Source organism: Cryptomeria japonica, chromosome 4 (genome assembly GCF_030272615.1).
Source record: "Cryptomeria japonica chromosome 4, Sugi_1.0, whole genome shotgun sequence".
Taxonomy (NCBI): domain Eukaryota; kingdom Viridiplantae; phylum Streptophyta; class Pinopsida; order Cupressales; family Cupressaceae; genus Cryptomeria; species Cryptomeria japonica.
Window position 1 is genome coordinate 743,819,314 of NC_081408.1, and position 14,368 is coordinate 743,833,681.

The window sequence follows — 14,368 nt, forward strand, 5'->3', positions numbered from 1 at the left end:
AATTAAAAAATATTTTTATTTTTGTGTGTAATTTAGAGAATCAATATAAAAATTATTTTTTGAGATCCGTTTTTATACATAAACAATTTTATATATAAACAATCAATATATTGACTCGAATACAACTTTTATTTTTACTCTTTTTTTAACATTAAATAGATCTATATACAATCTCTATATAAATCACATAACCAATTTTTTATAACTTTCTAAAATTTATATAACTCAACTTTCTATTTCTTAGATTTAACTTTTAACAATATTATAATTATTCTATATACGTATTCTTTAAATCATGCTATAAGTGTAGTCCTTTTTACATGCAATGATTAACTCTAAAGTCAAAATGTTTTATTGTTAAAGAATAAGTTTTTGTCACCAATTTTTTTAAATATCTTCAACAAGACAAAATATTCATAAAATTTAAAAGATATCCAAATAGAAGTTACTTGTTTATCATTGTGAATTAAATTTATTTTCTTGATATAATCTTCTCTAATTAATAAAATAAATATATATGAACTTTATAGTCTTGCACTTGCTAGCTAATTAGTGTATGCCATAGGTCAAATTGATAACACTTTGTACACTAGATTTGACATGAAATAACAGTAAACGAAAAATTTCAATGTTCTTATACAAAGGCAAAAACAAGAACTACTATGGAAAAGAGCCAATTGACCTCCACAAGATTGATCAAGAGTTTGAGAGGATTGATGTTGATGATGATGATGATTCGCTTGAGTGATTATTTTGATATCATGGCGGGAAACCAACTAGGATCTTGAATGGATTGAACAAACTCGGTCACGATCTCACCCAAGAGCTTCATCATCATTGGCTACATTTGATTTTTTGGAACCTTGTACTTAGTTTAGGTTGACTTTGTACAAAGTCACAAACTATATTGTATCACAAACTATATTGTAATTGACATTTTGACAACTATCACCATCTAGTTATTATTTATTATTTATATTGTGGTATGTTTCATCAATGATATGAATATTAACAACGAAAATTTATTTTCTACAATTCAAGTGTGTCTAAGTTTCTATTTTATCTGCTTACAATATCTCTATGCTAAGAAAATGCCCTTAAATATATAAAAAAAACGATTTTTAAAAAAAATATCTTATACTTTTGATTTGCCCATTAATTCCCCAAATGATTAATGCTTCTTTCTTAACCACCTTTTGTTTGTTTTTTCATATGCTTGGAAGTTAAGAGTAAAGGTGTATATCAAAAAAGGGTATATATGTTTGTGTTCAGTCTTAGTAGTAAAATGTTGAAGGGAGCCATTTTGTATCATCATCCAGCTGAGGAAATGAAGTTAGCGGCCTCTTAGCCAGGTTCTGTTTAATAATTAGTTAAATATATCATAGCTTTTTACCATAGTCAAAAAAATTAGATAACAAAGGAATTATGCCATCATTGGAACTCTCCTCCAACCCCATTCTCATTAGTGTAGATGTGCCTATCACAAAAACTTTTGGCAAGGACCAAATTCTGCATTTGTATGATTTTATTTCATGAGAAGATGTAAGTATTCTTCCAAAATTTAATGAGCAAATAAATAATACATAAATTAGTGTTTTACAATGAAAATGAGTCGAAAAAACATACAAGCACTGGAAAGCATCTTTAATTATAAAATACAAAACCGAATACAATTTCTCTCACCATCCAGCTATATAGCACCAACAGCAAGCATACTCATACTGTAAACAATCAAAAACCATACCATAGAACACAGCAGCCCCAAATTACTCAATTGTCACCTCCATGGTGAGAGAACACAGCAGCCTCTTGATCTGAAATCATTTTGCATATTTTTCCTAGTTGGCTGGCTTAACTGGTTCAAGGACGTAGCCAATTCAGACAGGAACAAAGCCCCCAACACCACTGCAACGGATAGTCCCTAACGTACACCTCTCTGCTGAGGCCTATTATATAGAATGTAAAGGATCTATTACGATGGGTCATGATTACCCGTGTGACAGGTACAACAGTAATTTGGTGTCTTTCACATATAATTCTTGCAGTTGGCGGAACAGGAGCCCTATCAGCAATAATGTCAGAAGAGAATTTGTTGAGAGCAAATAAATTTGCTGGCTTGCACTGGTACGCTTGAGTGTTGTATAATTGTACACCTTTAGCTCTGTGGAATACTTCATCAGGAACAGAAGCTGCACTGCTACAAGCACTGACTTTTCTGGTTAGAAGCGTCCTCCTACACAAGTATGAGGTACATCAATGTATGTGATGGGCATGTCAAAATATTGCTGACATACAGTCAGATAAGACCAAAACAGTGGAAATGAAAGCTATCAAAGCACATAAGCAAAATAAATGGACATAAATCTTAAAATTTATTTTAATTTATATATAAATTGACAAATTCTCTATAGACATTCAAGCAATTCTACCATAAATGATCCCCGGTCTTCCTCATTTGCTTTTATATGCAAACTGGGGTACAATTGTTTCAGAGAATCTTTTAAAAAAACAAGAATCCTTTCCTACAGTATTCTAAAAGAATTGTTTGCTAAAATGCTTACCATCTTACTATCGCAATATTTCGGGTGAGAAGAGAACCGTTTCCCCGACACTTATCACACTTAAGTAGTCCGCGGGATTGACAAGTTGAACAGGGAAGCCTTCCCTCACCTTTACAATTACCACATCTGTTTGAAAAAAAAAATAATGATTGATGAAATCAGAACAGAATCTCAGTACATAGCTACAGTTAAAATTCTTTACTGGTACTTGATTAGTGTACGTGAATTCGAAAAAGTACATTCTCTGAAAAGGAGGAAAAAACTTACATTGTGTCTGATCCATCAGCATGAGCAATTAGTCCCCTTCCATGACAAACAGAGCATACTGTCATCTGTGCTGTATAGGATCCAGGTTCTTTATTGGCATTGCATGTAGGACAAGCTATCTCACCACGCCCAGTACAAGCTGCCATGTTCTCAAAAATCATTTAGAATATCATTTTAATTTATATCAAATTCAGGTTTTCTATGTCTAAAAATATACATATTCATGCGTATCAAAAAAAAAAACACAATTCAGTTTTTGAAAACCTGCCTGAACAATTTTCTTTAGCTTCAGAATGTGGAACTTTCACCCTGGCCTCCTTTCGTGATACAAACAAAAGTGGAAATTCAGATCTCATATCCAGTTCCCAAAGTCCAGGCTCTGGACCAGAGTTCGTCCCATCTATGTCTCCACCTGCATATGGCTCTACTTCTCCAATGACATCTCTTTCTTCAATAAAAGTTTCCAGAGTACCAACATATGCATTGCAATCTTCCACTGCATGTATTCGCCATCTACGAGCAGGCCGGCTTCCCCAACAGCATCGATGACCAACATGGTCTATAAGCAATTCTCTGATTTCTACCTCATCCAGTACCTGCACACTGAAAAAGTAATGCAAACTCTTACTCTATAAAAGCCATCATCTAGATAAGAACAATCATCTTTAGATTCCATGTGGTACCCTAACTAAGACTGGTGTGATTATTTTAATTTTGGATAGGTTTATGGATGACCTAAGGTTTGATTACTATTTAGTATCTTGTTAGTAAAATTGATATGACTAGATTGGCATGGTTGATATATTAGGTGTAAATGTAATGTTATTTCGATGAAATGTCAATAAAATAGTTCATAGACTAATGATGATGTGTACTAATAACTTATTTTCTTGGCCATTTGTATGTGAAGCATACTTCATGACCAGAGGAATGATATCATCTGGGAGGATGACAATCAATTCAGCATAGCGGAAAAGGTAGAGACTGCTTGGTAGAACCATGCACAATACCACATGGTTTGTGTCCATGATCAATTGGCCTTGTTCTAATACAATCACAATAATGTCTCTCTGGATGAACTTAACCTAGGCCACAAGGTTCATATTCATGTTCAAGTTTGAGGAGGCAAAAATTCAGAACAAGTTCATCAATTGATAAAAATCGGAAAAAGAATCACAATTATGTTGAAAAAATATATATCTATAATTTTTAATTATTTTTAATTTTAATCCAGAATCCACAAGATTGTCAATATTGTTGATTTTATGGTAGTGCTCGTTAACCATAGGCACACATTAGATCTGTTGCCTTCCCAACCATAGACGATAAGCTCTTATCGTCACCCCCAAGTACACTACATGTCCTTCATGTCTATTGATGCAATCATGACCTTGCATATATATGAATCAATACCTCCTAATAGACCTCAAGTCGGCCATATACTTTTGGCGCCAAGGATAGGGTCAGACCTATATATTACAAGTTACATATGAGTCTCCCTTAGTTGCAAACTACATTTAACTTAATCACAAATTACACAAGTGGTTCGCCCAAATAGGGCCTGCCCCAAATTAGACTCATACAACTGAGATATCCAAATGCTAAGGCCAACAAGCCACTTGGCATTTTGTGAACTAGGTCGGCCCTAGAAGGGATTCGACCTAGCTACACAACAACACTCCCTCTTAGCTAGGGAGGATTCCTTCTGAATAACCAAGTCACATAGTGACTACCACCATGGCTACTCCCATGAATAATACATTCACCATAGCTACTCCTAGTGGGTGAACAAGCACATCATGGAATTTCTTCCATGATACCCACCATACCTACTCGCGGAGGGTGGGCTCACCATGCCTACTCGCAGAGGGTGGAAGAGGGCTTTCACCTCAACCTTCTCCCAAAGAAGGGTGCATTACCACCATGCCTACTCGCAGAGGGTGGAACGAGGGCTCTAACCTCAAACTTCTCCCAAAGAAGAATGCATCTCCACCATGCCTACTTGCAAAGGGTGGATCCACCATACCTACTCGCAGAGGGTGGAACGAGAGCTCTAACCTCAGACTTCTCCCAGAGAAGAAAGCATCTCCACCATGCCTACTTGCAGAGGGTGGATCCACCATACCTACTCGCAGAGGGTGGAAGAGGGCTTTCACCTCAAACTTCTCCCAGAGAAGAGTGCATTACCAAGGGATTGCACCTTGAACTCCTCCCTCGCAAAGAAGAATTCATTAACAAGGGATTGCACCTCGAACTTCTCCCTCATAGAAAAGAACTCATTAACAAGGGATTGCACCTCGAACTTCTCCCTCACAAAGAAGAACTCATTAACAAGGGCTTTCACCTCAAATTTCTCCATCACAGAGAAAAAAGCATTAACCAAATCTTCATGATGACGTGGCTCCCTCTGAAGCTGAAATCAATCTTCTGACCTCCTTGTCCAAGGTTACTTCTGATGAAATGTCAGACTCCCTCTAAATGTTGATTCTTCCTCTACGAAGAAATGCAAGCAATCTTCCTTCTTTGAATGCAATCTCTGATTCTTCTTGGAAGCATTTCAGAAAGAGATAATGATAGTCAGGGGAAATGTCAATACATGATTCACTATTCAATGATGTAGCATGACTCAATGAAAAATTCATGAACATTATTCAAACATCAAGAGTACTTATCTTTTATAATTTTGCTCAGCAATGGAATTTCCATTCACTTGGATTGATCACACCGAAGCACCTAGTGATGATTTGATGGCTGCATGGCCTTTGGCCCTTGCCATCACTCATTATCTATCCACAATATCTACTCCGTGCATAGCTTAAGCATCATCTGAAGAACTTCCTTTAATACCATTCACAGCAAAGTGATGGACCAACCACATAAATGCGACAGAAATCCACCTGTAGCAAGGTGTGCCAAAATGCTAAGCTGAAGTGCTCATCCTAGGACAATCGTAAAATGATCTTCAAGAGCGACATAAGTAAGAACTTGAATAACTGGACCTTCAGTTGCAATATCATCCGATTCGCAACCCCATCCAATTATGCCTATGCAAGCTTCAGCGAAACAAATGCTTCATGTGACTCTCGAAGCTTCTAGGATGATGTGAGAGTTGTTGCAAGGCGTTATTGCACGGAGGCCTTCTCCATCATTCATGATCGTTAGGTGCCTCCATTCACTTTCGTCCCCATACGCACACATTTCACATTTGTGTATGGCTTAATGTGATCATCACAAAACTCGCCACTATGCTGCTGCTCGATCTCAACCTTCCATTACACTGAGCAGTCGATAGCACGCGTACCGAATCACATCGCTTCGTTGAATCCTCAGAATGCTTGTTGTCACCTTGTCAATGTCTCTAGCCACCAGCGTCATGAAGCGAGCGATCTCCGTCATTTGCTAGTAAAATGTTACGATCGCCGGAGAGAATCCTCCACAACATGTTCTCCCCAAATGAAGAATTCGAATATAGAATGTTAAAACGAACAGAGATGTCCATAGCGACTCCACTTACCATCAGCATTTCAATACCAGGCTTGGCGACTTTCAACGCCAAGGCATCGGACCGAATCTATCATCGAGTGCTAACAACAGATCTACGGCGATCATCAGCACCTCAACGGTCATTACTCACCGCAGAGCATATGCGATGCTCACGTCTGAGTTGAGAGGCTCAGTAATCGAATTTTGCTTGCACTTAGATTTCTCAGTCTGCAAATTACTTTGATTGAACTCCCTCAAAAGCACAGGATCTACCTTCAAGCGGTTATGCTCTATAGAAGGAACCCGCTCTGATACCATGTTGATTTTATGGTAGTGCTCTTAACCACAGGCAAACATCAGATATGTTGCCTTCCCAACCATAGACGATAAGCTCTTATCATCACCCTCGAGCACACTACATGTCCTTCATTCTATTGAATTCATGTCTATTGATGCAATCATGACCTTGCATATATATGAATCAATACCTCCTAATAGACCTCAAGTCGACCATATACTTTTGGCGCCAAGGATAGGGTCAAACCTATATGTTACAAGTTACATATGAGTCTCCCTTAGTTGCAAGTTACATTTAACTTAATCACAAGTTACACAAGTGGTTCGCCCAAATAGGGCCTGCCCCAAATTAGACTCATACAACTGAGATGTCCAAATGCCAAGTGGCTGACTACCAAACAAATTTGAAAACAAATAGAATGGTTAAACTATAAGTAAATAAAAGAAATATAAAACTAAAATAAAATCTAGTTAATATAGAACTTAACTATTAGCTGTTAAATAATTAAGATAGGATTTGGTGTTTAAAGTTAAACTATAAGAAAATAAAAATTAAATTAAGATTGGATTTGGTGTTTAAATTATAAGACAAATAAATAAGGAAATATATATATAATTATATTTTAAATTTAAAATTAAATCTAGCTATAACTAGATTTAAAGTTGATAAATTAAAATGTTTTAGCCAAAAACAATAATAGTGTAGAACATAATAAATATAAAATAATAATAATTTTTAATCAATAATTGAACTTAGCAATAACTAAAACTTACCATACAACTTAATAAAATTCCAAAGTTATCATAGAACTTATATAAGTATTTTGTTCTTTTTGATAGAAAAAACTTAGTAAAGGTACACAATTTTGGTCGCTATTTCCTACAATTCATGTCTGTGGATTTTGAAAGATGCTCCCCTCTAGTGTTGGCGTTGGAAATAAGCCACACCTGGACTGACGATGGACTGGTCCAATAGGGGCCAGTAGCTCAGTGGTAGGGCACTCCAGCAGCACATGGAAGGTCCTAGGTTCGAGTCCGAGCTGGTCCATGTCTCAACATGGTATCAGAGCCAGGTTCAAGCTAGGAGCCCCAAGCACACGAGAGGTGTGGCTTAAGGGGGGGTGTTGGTGTTGGAAATATGCCACACCCGGACCGACGATGGACTGGTCCAAGAGGGGCAAGTACCTCAGTGGTAGAGCACTCCAGCAGCACATGGAAGGTCCTAGGTTCGAGTCCGAGCTGGTCCATGCCTCAACATCTAGAATTACCTTATCTTCTAAATTGGGTTAGTGGTTCAAGAGAGTTTTTGAGAATACCATGCTGTGTGTCATTCTTGCCTCAAAGTGGGGTATTTGAGCTTGAATGCCCAAGCAAAAGCAATCTTTCTGGAGGGAAACAGAGCATGCTCCCCCCCTCCAACCATGGTGAGGTTGATGATTCTGTGACAAATGGAGCTAACGATGCTTGCAAGTCCCTTTTTGAAGAAGTCCCAAGTGAAAATTGCAGAAGGAAGGAATCTGACTTGAAGGTTTCCCAAGTTTTCTCCCCTTCAATTGAGCAATGGTCAAGGGAAAGGACTCCTTGTGGTGCTTCAGGTCCACCTGATTCAAGTGCAAAAAAAAGGCATTCAACCAAGAAAGATTTCTGCACTAAGGAAAAGATGGTTGAGGTTGTCCCAAGCTCCTTAGAGCGCTTTGGTTTTAAACCGCCTTAATTCAGTCATTCTCCCTAGGTGTGTGGGTGGTTTGCCCAATTTCTCTTTGTTGTTTGTTTTGTTTGATACAAAGGAGCTGTAGTGCTATCTATTCCATTTTGATTGTTTCTTCTTGTTTCACTGGGCTTCATCATCTTATCTTTCTCCTTTTGTAAAAGGGTTTGAGCCCTTTTGAAATCCCACCTTTACCATTAATTAAAAAGAAACCATTATCAGCAATTGCTGATATCATCCCAAACCTTTTACATCAACCAATAAAGTTTGTAACTCTTAAGGAAACTCCTCTCTAACCTTTTCATCTGACTTTCCTCTTTAAAGATTAATTCTATTCCTTGGTTAGCAGCCCAATCTGCTACCTTATGCCCTTCCCCCTTACATGATACAGGGAGACTAAATTAAAGTGTCTTCTAAATTTCTTCGCTTTTTCAGTCAGGAGCTCCAACATCCACAAAGAGGCCTTCTCATACTATTTATCATCAACTGTGAGTCATCCACCACAACCAGCTCCTTCCATCCTCTTATAAAACCTCTTTCATTCCATTTACCAAAGGTAGAGCTCCTATCATATTTTTTGTTATCTGTTCCAAAATCTATTGCCACAACTAGCAATGGCTGCCCTTGCCCTTGGTAATCCCTAAACACACATCCCCCTCCAGCCTTACCCAAGTTGCCTTACACAGCTCCATCAACGTTAAGCTTGATTATCACTTCCGAAGATCAATACCACCCAATTCTCTGTCTTTCTCTATTTGTTGTAGTATTCCTATCTTTTGCATCCATCTGATTCTTGGCCAAGCTTCCATCCATCTGATCTCGTCTTTTCCTATACCTCACTTTTTATTTTTACTTTCTCCCAATTTCTCTAAAAAAAATTCTATCTTGTCCCAAATTACCTCATTCAAAATGGACTTATCTTAAAAAATCATGCAATTTCTTTCCAACAACCAAGTTATTATTTATGATAAAATATCCCAAATTCATACCTGGGATTTTTATCGTCAAATTTCAGCTATGCAATAGTTTTACTTTTACGAATGGTTCTGGGGTGATCATTTTTTTTTGTTTTTAAATGAATTTCACCTAACTTATCATGTGAATGTATTTTCCCATGAATTGTCATATTATTTGTTTTCCATTATCCTTGAATGATGACACGTAGTAAGAAAATAAATTGAGATGTAAATGCATTGACGTGTGTGTATCTATTTATAAATACATATATAGATACATTTAAATATATTTTTATATAAATAATTTGGTATTAATAGCATGAAATGGTTGGGGGCCTAGCTCAATTGGCAAGATCTTTCTGTGGTAAAGCACAAGGTCGCGAGGTCCAGTCTCCCTCCAGCCCAAGTGCAAGTGGAGGACATGTCACGCCAACATCACTGGTCATGTTAAAAAGTTAACCCGACACACTACAGTTTATAAGGGGGACCATCTGATTCCTACGTTCTAAAAAAATAGCATGAACATATATATAACCTATGAAAACCAAATATATATATATATATATATATATTTTATAAACACGCATACATACATATTGTCCGGCCAAGAAATGGATTGCAAATGAATTTGAAAATGACAGAGTAAAACCTGATTCTATTCAACATTCAAAAACATGTACCAATGAATCCTAAATGGCACAATATTATTTGCAAGTTCAAGAACACTTTACAATAAATCCATTACTTTAATTCATACGGTGGTTTGAAGCATAGCAATAAAAATATTTTGGGACGAACTTTTGCAAACCAAAAAAATCAATCAAGATTTAATTAGAAAAAACAGGGAAAACTTTGGGTTTTCAAAAAATGTAAAAAAAACGACATGTTCATGGGTTGGGAAGGGTTAATCCTTGTCTTAAGGGTAATGAGGACTCAAGTGAGGTGTGGACGGTGCCGGAGAAAGGATGGATAAAAATCAATTTTGATGGAGCTTCTCGGGGAAATCCAGGGATTTCAAGTGTAGGGTTTGTAGCTTGTGACGAGAATGGATAAGTGCTCTTCAAAGGGGCTCAAAGATTGCAAGATGGTACGAATAACGAGGCCGAGGTGCAAGCCACGTTGTTGGGGTTAGAATTAGTTAACATGAAAGTCCCGAAGGTACATCTAGAAGGGGGCTTAAAGATTGTAGTGGAAGCAATTGTGAAGGGGGCCTCACCCAGCTGGAGAATTAACAAGTTTATTTCGATTATTTGTTCAAAGCTTCTATCCTTCCAAGACTTTAGGATATCCCACATTAGGAGAGCAGGAAATGGGGTGGTGGACTTACTGTCAAATGTGGCCTATGAGTTGGACAGGTTTGAAATGAAATGGTGGGATGGCAATGGTACCAGTGTGCACTGGCCACCTTAATGAATTTGAAATTGAGTTATCAATGTGATAAGAATTTATTCATCCACTAGATGCCACAAATGCTAAGTGGTGCGATCAGGTGACCGTTGATGGCTATTTGAGCTCGCACAGTTCTGACAGAATGCCTTAAATGCCATGTCCGGAGTTGGTGGGCAAAAGGGCGGCGGGAAGAGAGGGACAAGTCATTCATTACGGAGGAATTACAAGTTGAGTGAGCATTTACTTGCACTCACTGCCTGAAAAGTTAGTAATTCATTCCTTGTTGCAGTTGTGTGTTGGCTGAGAGAGGAGAGGCAAAGACAGAGTTACAGAGTGGTCATGGAAGCGAACTTCACGCTTAAAACCAAAAAGCAGCTGAGCCCATTTTTGGGAGAGGTCACAGGAGAAGACTCTGTGGGATGTTCCTTTTCCAGGATGAGCATTTGATTAAGTGCGTCCGTTTAATTCTGGGGAAGGCCTTTGGCAATCTCAAACATCGTTATCGCACAAATATGGGTGTGTATTCGATTATTATGGTGTGGGGGTTGGAGCTTTGTGATTCAATGGAGGTGATAAAGAAGGTCATGGAGTCACTAGTGCACGGCGACTACTTGTTAGGCATGGACTCCATAACAAAATGGGCATTCCGGGTGTAGGGCTCGATGTCAGTGAAGGAATGGAATTTGTGCCACATGAACATTTCAAGAAACCTTTAGCCTTCATCCGATGGCCAGAGGATTGTGGCAGAGCTCATCGTAGGGAAGAAGCGAAACACGGATGGAAAGGACTGAAAATGGTGGTGCAAAATAAGGAACTGGATGACATAATTCGCGAAGCCAAGAGGGAAGCTGGAATCGTGGAAGGCCGAGTGCTTCGTTCGCGCAAGAAGAAGAGGCTACATGAGATTTCAGGACAATGCAGGGGAAGGGATCTTGCAAGGTGTATGAACCTTCATCTTCCCTCTTTCTTTTTGCAATTCTCTTTTAACTGTCAATGGTTGGTCGGTAAAATTTGGAAAAATCCTGAACTTGTTTGTTGGTCTACAGGATTTAATTTCCCGTTAAACAGAAACTTTGAAATGTTTTGCATCTGCATGTGAATGAAGGGTATTTTTGGGGGTTGTTAGTAGTTGAAAATTTTTGGGTTTGAGATGTTTCAGGAAGTTTTTTGGATTGACAACTGGAAAATCTATGTATCTACTTTCTACTATTTTGGGAAAAAAACTATTATTATCAAGCAAAAAAAATGTAAAAAACAGCAAAAAAACATAGAGAGAGAGCTACTTTTTTAAATTTTAATAGCATAGAGATATAGAGAGCAAATTAAATAAGAGGTTAGCCATTGGGGACCCAGATTAGAATCTAGAGCATGAACATATCAGACCTAAATACAGGGTGTTGGAGGGGATGAACCAGTAACATAGATTTTATGTCCAAAAAAAAATAATTTCCAAGAAGGAAAATGGGCGAAAGCAAACCTATTTGTTAAAATATGGTGATGTTATGTGACTTTGGGCCTAAATACATTCAATATATGTCACCTATATTACAAGGTTTGTAGATATCAATACAATCACTGTAAAAGTCCTTAATCAACTATTTTATTGTCCTCTTCCATCAAATTGCCTTCAAGTTATTTATTTATTTTAAAGATGAGCATTTTGTACCTATATTTAAAGATTGTTTATAGTGTACTTTAATTTGTTTATACTTCATAATTTCAAATGTAAAATATTAGTGAAATGAAAGCTTACAAGGAACTAGCCAATGAGGAATGGTAAGATTTACACAATATTATAAAGTTTATAATGTTGATTGTGATGGCTAGAACACAGGATTTAATACCATTGTTTCAATTATTTGTGGTGGTTTTTGTGTGGTGAGGGCAAAGGTAGAGTGTTTCTTCACTCTGCTGCTTGCCACCATCCCACCATGAGTTGTCAAGCTGCCTCTCATCTTGGTGGGCATTATAGAAAAAATAAAAAATCCCAATATTAACCTATTTAAACAAATATTAGGGCGAATAAGAAAGAATTTAAAGGTGTTTTTTCTCAAGTTTGTCAATTTCTACTAGTTATTCAAAAATTGGTGATTTTAAGAGAAAATTGAGAAACCTTGTGACACAATCTTTACAACTAATTGCAATTTTTTCACAATATTTTTTGCTATGGTTTAAAGTAGTTGCCTTGCAATAGTTTTATTTGATTTTAATCAATAAATCATTGTACTTGTGTTTGCATTTGAGTGGCACTATCCATTATCCATAAGCATACTCCACCTACTCTTGCTTTGCAAAGTCTCTCATTTTTTGTACGAGTTCAAGTACACAACCGTCTTTTTTTGGGCTTGAGTAACAATCTATGCTTCATTACTTCTCTCTACATCAATCATGTCAATGCTCGCTTTCTAATTTGAATATATAGCAGCATCATATTCATTGGGTTCACATCATCTACAAAGTAATTCTATTCTACCCTGACTTCTTCGGCACGTTTACCACCTACAAATGCATTTGCCTTCAATGAACTTTGTTGAAATTCGATATGAGAAATTTTAATTGGGTTTCTGTTTTGGAATTTTTTGTTCAAAAGGGGGTTGTCACTCTTCCCGTGTGTTTTTCAAGTGTTCAAAGCTTGTTTAAGATCTAAAAAAATTGGTTTGTAGGCATTTTTTGGTGCTTTCTACCTTTAGGCGAGATTCACTTCCAACTGTAGTTCCAACTCCACTTCAATTTAGTTGGAAGTCCCAATTCAATTCTATGCTTGGTAATTTTGAGGGTTTTTTCTCTTCTGCAAAAATCCAACTTCCAACTACACATGGCAAAAACCTAGCAGCCAACTACACTTCTCTTACATGTGCGCTTGCAAAGCTTTAGTTCGTTATTGTTTTCTCTTCTATAGGAATCCAATGCCCATGTAAACTTCACCTCTACTCACATCCAACTTATATGGAAATCTCTACAAGGCTTTTTCTTCACTCCACTTTGCTTCCCTTTAGTGAGGTTTCGACATCCATCCTAATTTCACTTCTGACAACAATCCGCAACTCTAGTTCAAACAGAAATTCCTGCAAGTATGCCTTCGCCATTTTCTCACTCGAGATGACAACATCCTAACATCATCCTAGCATCACCATCCCTTCAATTGTGGAACTTCACCCTCCATTTCAACTTCACTTTGAATAGATTTTCTTGCAGCCCCTCCATTGCTGGCATCATCCCACATGTTGAAGTCATCATTCTATGATCATAACATCATCATTCCAACTATACTTTCAAAATGTGCCTACGAGACTTCCACTTCCAACTAAACCTTGACATGCACTTCAACACAATTTTTTCTAACACCTAATATTGCAAAGTTTCAACCTCCAATTGAAGCGCACAAGAATTCATCATCCATCTACACCCCTTCACATCCAGTTGACCCCTCACTTTCATAATCCTTTTCACCATGTTGATATCATGCTAGTGTCATCCTTTAACCATATTGAGATCCTAACCCCCAAATGGATTTCCTCCAATGTTGCATATCTATTCGACATTTCCCAAAAATCCAATTTGGACCTTTGAATATTTGTATAAATATAGAATTAGTCGGTTTGTATAAACATAAATTAAACTAATGGGCTGACCACAATTTTGCAACCACATAGGAACTTATATATAAATTGCCCAAGTTAATGAAGAAATAAAAAGATGGCAATTGT

The 14,368-nt window shown here is 37.2% G+C and overlaps 1 protein-coding gene across 2 annotated transcripts in view; it reads right to left on the reverse strand.

Annotated features, from left to right (window-relative positions):
- Positions 1-1,537: 1,537 nt before the first annotated feature.
- Positions 1,538-14,368, reverse strand: part of LOC131076670 (uncharacterized) — an 84,269-nt gene continuing 71,438 nt past the window's right edge. For both annotated transcript variants that reach the window (XM_058013969.2, XM_058013968.2), the window contains 4 exons: positions 3,097-3,431; positions 2,829-2,967; positions 2,562-2,687; positions 1,538-2,233 (listed from right to left, as the gene is read on the reverse strand). In XM_058013969.2, the coding sequence (XP_057869952.2) occupies positions 1,861-2,233; positions 2,562-2,687; positions 2,829-2,967; positions 3,097-3,431 (973 nt within the window). In that variant the 3' untranslated portion in view covers positions 1,538-1,860. The remainder of the gene's footprint in view (positions 2,234-2,561; positions 2,688-2,828; positions 2,968-3,096; positions 3,432-14,368) is intronic.